The following is a 4,524-nucleotide window of genomic DNA, read 5'->3' as shown; positions in this document are numbered from 1 at the left end:
CCAGTTATTCTCGCTCCACTGTGGAATATTTACACTCCCTCGGAAACAGTTTCCGGCTGGCATACAAGATGGGATGTTCGATCCCATCTTCTCCTCTTTGTGAGAGCACTGCGCCCAATCCGACGTTGGAAGCGTCTGTGGCAAGAACAAAAGTTTTTTCAAAGTTGGGTGACTCCAGCACAGGTGCGCTCGTTATAACATGTTTCAACTGTTCAAAGGCATCTACAGCTTCCTGGGAAGGACGTTGAATTTCACTGGGTTTGACAGACTTTCTCAGCAGATCGGTGAGGGGGGCGGCGACTTCAGCAAAGTTCGGAATAAACCGCCTATAGTATCCGATCAAACCGAGGAATGCTCGCACGTCCTTTTTATTGCTCGGGAATACTGTATTTTTGATGGCCTTGATTTTCTCAGCCTGTGGAGCGATGGTGCCTTCACCCAATACATACCCCAAGTAGTTTACTCGATGGAATGCTGCTCGGGACTTCTTGGCGTTCACATGCAGGCCAGCTCGTTGTAAGGCTGTTAGTATGGTCTGGATGTGCTGTAGATGTTCGTCCCAGGTCTTACTGTAGATCACAATGTCGTCTAGATAGGCTGAGCTAAACGACTTATAGGGTTTCAACACACAGTTCATGAGTCTCTGAAATGTGGCTGGGGCACCGTGAAGACCAAAAGGCAGAACGGTAAATTCATACAGGTCCTCTTCTGTACAGAAGGCAGTCTTCTTTCGGTCTTGTTCACGAAGAGGCACCTGCCAATAGCCTTTAGTAAGGTCGAGAGTGGTAATAAACACAGCGTCACCCAGTTTTTCCACCAACTCGTCGACTCTAGGTATTGGATAGGCATCAAATGTGGAGATTGTATTAAGTGCCCTAAAGTCCATGCAAAATCTCTTGGACCCGTCGGGTTTTGGCACCATCACAATCGGAGATGCCCAGTCGCTTTTCGACGGTCTGATCACTCCCAGGTTTAACATGTCCTGGACCTCTTTCCTTACGTCCGCACGTCTGGCAGCCGGAATCCGATAAGGTCGTTGCTTTACTGTTTTTCTGGGGAGGGTCTCGATACAGTGTTCCACTAATGTAGTCTTACCAGGAAGGTCTGAAAAGATAGGAGCCAGCGGTTTGAGGACTTCCATGAGGCTTTCTTTCATCTTACCGGATAGTTCAGTATTGATGACCAGGCGGTCCAGTGTGGTGGTGTTGTCGGACTCCAGGGGTTGTGCCATGTTGTTGTTCCGTGGTATAGGACCGATCCATTTCTTTAACAAGGTAATGTGGTAGCTTTGCGTTTTGTTTGGCGTGATTCGTAACTTATAGGTGGTGTTGCCGATCGTTTCTACCACTTTATATGGTCCCATCCACTCCTTCTTGTTAGCAATAGTAGGGAGAAGAACAAGTGCCCAGTCTCCAACCTGAAGTGTCCTTAACTTGGTTCCTCGATCATAATATTGTTTCTGTTTCTCTTTTTGCCGTTCCAAATTAGCCTCAGCTAGGCCCCTGAGTTTGGCCAGTTTCGTCCTTAACTGGGAGGTGTATTCCAAGAGGGACCTCTGTTCTTCGCTTTCCTGGGTTTCCCATGCTTCTTTTGTGATTTCAAGCAACAATCTGGGGAGTCTTCCATACAGCAGTTCAAAAGCTGAGCACCCCAGGCTACTTTGTTTTTGCGCTCTCAGCACATATAATGCCAGAGGAAGCAACCGATCCCATGTAGGCCCATCCGTGGACAGCAGTTTCTTCAAGGTCGACTTCAGTGACTGATTGTAGCGTTCCACTAGGCCATCGGTTTGAGGGTGATAAACCGAGGTTTTTAGGTGTCGAATGCTGAATGTTTTGCAGACTTCCTTCATCAAGCGGGAGGTGAATGGAGTTCCTTGATCTGTGAGGATCTCTTTTGGGAACCCAACACGGGCGAAGAGCTCCACCAACTTCTCTGAGACATTAGCGGTATTAGGTGCACGTAAAGGAAAGGCCTCTATGAACCTAGTGGCGTAATCCACTAATACCAATGCGTACTGGTGTCCCCTTGAGGATTTGGGCAGGCGTCCAATCAAATCCATCCCCACTCTTTCGAACGGGACTCCCACAATGGGCATAGGCTGTAAAGGAGCAGCTGGAGGTCTATGTGTATTACGTCTTTGACAGACATCGCATTTCCTACAAAAGTCCTGCACATCTTTATACACACCTGGCCAATAGAAATGCCGTAGTATGCTCTCCGTGGTCTTTTCTTTACCGGCGTGTCCGGCCGTTAAATGTGCATGGGCAAAGAAGAGTACTTGTTCCCTGAAAGATGCTGGTACGAGAAGCTGTGGCGTACTCCCCTCCTCTGCTTCACGATACAAGAGATCTTTACGTATGACAAACCTTGGAAAAGGGGTGTCCGGGTTGTCTTGTGTACTGTGTGCAGCTTCCCACGCATTGTATAAAGTCCTATCTTCAGACTAGGCGAATTTGAAACTACGATCCATAATCCATGGATCCGGCAACAGGAGTGCTGGTTTAGGTTCCCTCTCCGAGGGACTCGGAAGACTCAACCTCTTCCGGAACAAGGCTAGGAACTCGGGATTGTCTACCCCCAAAATCACATCCTCAGGTAGCGAGTCCATAACCCCCACTTTCACTTTACAGGCAGGTTTGTCTTTTGACCGTATGACAACTTGTGCTAAGGGATATGGTTTGACGTCTCCATGGACACAACAGATATGTACGAGAGTATTGGGGAGATACTGGCTGGGGTGTACCAAGCGTTCTTGCACTACAGACTGTCTACATCCAGAATCCAACAGGGCTCTCACTTCATTGTCATTTATATTTATACTCACATAAAATGACGTCCCCAACTCGGCGGAGTACAGGACCGCTTTCGGCAGGTAGCCCACTTCCATTGGTTCCTCTGTTGGATGTTTTCGGGGACAGAGCCGGGCAATGTGGCCCCATTCGCCACACTCAAAGCATTGCGGTCCCCGTGTCATAGGAGACTCCATCCTTAACGGTCTTGATCTTGGAGTATCAGGTATGGGTTTCCCCTTCTTTTCCACCCTTGGTGCTGGCGCTTGTTTGGACTGTCTTTCGTTCTCCAAACCGATTCCCCTAGGTTGAGCTCTTGCATAATTGGCAGCCATTTCAATAGCTTGTTCTACAGTCAGGCCCGAGTGTTGTCTCAACCACCTCTGTGACCCATATGGAAGGGCCTCCATGAATTGCTCCAAGTAGATTTTTGCTAATATGTCTTCCTTTGTGCTGGTTTCCGGTTTAAGCCATTTGTCGGCCATCATCTTTATTCGGAAGAACAACGTTTTGGGGTTCTCGCCAGACACTCCCTTCTCCTTTCGGAAACGCACTCGGTACGCTTCTGGGTCCAGCCCCAAATGGTCCAATATTACATTCTTGATAAGAGCGTAAGGAGCATTTCCTGCAGGGTTGGCCACTTGATATGCAAACTGAGCCTCTCCTGTTAACAACGGGGCAAGAAAAAACGGCCACTTCTCTTCTGGCCAGCCTAGGGCTCTAGCGGCTCTTTCAAAGTTCATAAGAAAAGCGTCCGGGTCTTCACCATGAACATATTTCTGTAAAGCGATTCCCGAGGGGCTAGGTGTATGACTTCTGCTCTCTACATGCACTACACCTGGGGGATTCGTTACATTTTTCTGCATGCACTCCAATTGCGCTGTGACTGTATTTTTAAACAGGTCTCTGTCAGCTTGAGCCGCTGATAATTGTCTCTCTACAGCCCACTCCAGTTTTTCTTGTCCTTTTATCAAATGTTGTATGAGGGCGTCCATCTCGGCAGTACAGACGGACTCAGTTGGAGATCCCACTTCTGACACCACTTGTACTGGGGTGGGGTTTGCTGGGTCAGTAACGGATTCAGAAGACTTGAATAGTGCTTTTAGAGAGGGTTTTATTTTCAAGTATGATTTCTTTCTACGAGAAGTCAGTCTTATTCGGGCAAACTCGTCGGGCTCCGTTCTGACGCCTCGAGGAAAAGCAGGCAGTTCCAGGGTGTTCCGGCGTCGTCCGGGTGGTGTTGCAGCCAGAGTGGAAAACGTCAGCTTCGGTCTCCAGGCGAAGTCCGGGAGAGTGCCGCCCAAAAAGAAGGAAACAGAGAGACGATATTAGGGAGACGTTCAAAAACGCTCCACACAGGGACCGGGAGTGAGGGAAACCAGGTGCATGTAGTTAACAAACGAGTGGTCGAAGTGTACGTGAGGGAAGGGTGCAGGGAAACGACTAGGCGGTTTACACAGTGGTCTAACCACTCCAACCCGCCCACCCCGCAACTTTGCCCCGTACCTTGGAAAGCCACACTCCTCCCGCGGGAACGTGGCGGGGCGCTTCGCAGGAACGTTGGCCTCCTGGCTTGTTGTCTTCAACTCGTCTACTCGCGTTCTCCTCCGTGCTCGGTCTCCACTCCACGCCAGTCTCGTCCTCTGGGGGAAAGGGTTCCGGCGTTTTCCGGGATCCGCCTTCTTTTAACGTGGCTACGTTCGAAGTGGGTGGAGTCTCGTCACCCAAGCAA

General features: G+C 49.4%; 1 protein-coding gene across 1 annotated transcript; it reads right to left on the bottom strand.

Annotated features, from left to right (window-relative positions):
* Positions 1 to 2,446: 2,446 nt before the first annotated feature.
* LOC147700869 (uncharacterized) lies at positions 2,447 to 3,787 on the bottom strand. Its single transcript, XM_086928375.1, has one exon. The coding sequence runs from the start codon at positions 3,785 to 3,787 to the stop codon at positions 2,447 to 2,449; it is 1,341 nt and encodes a 446-aa protein (XP_086784501.1).
* Between the last annotated feature and the right edge of the window lie 737 nt (positions 3,788 to 4,524).

This window comes from Lissotriton vulgaris, chromosome 7 (assembly GCF_964263255.1).
Source record: "Lissotriton vulgaris chromosome 7, aLisVul1.2, whole genome shotgun sequence".
Taxonomy (NCBI): Eukaryota; Metazoa; Chordata; class Amphibia; order Caudata; family Salamandridae; genus Lissotriton; species Lissotriton vulgaris.
This window is presented reverse-complemented; position numbering and strand designations above follow the sequence as displayed.

Bases quoted from the DNA above. Each gene is read 5' to 3' on its own strand.
- LOC147700869 (XM_086928375.1), bottom strand. From the start codon at position 3,787: ATGGACGCCCTCATACAACATTTGATAAAAGGACAAGAAAAACTGGAG.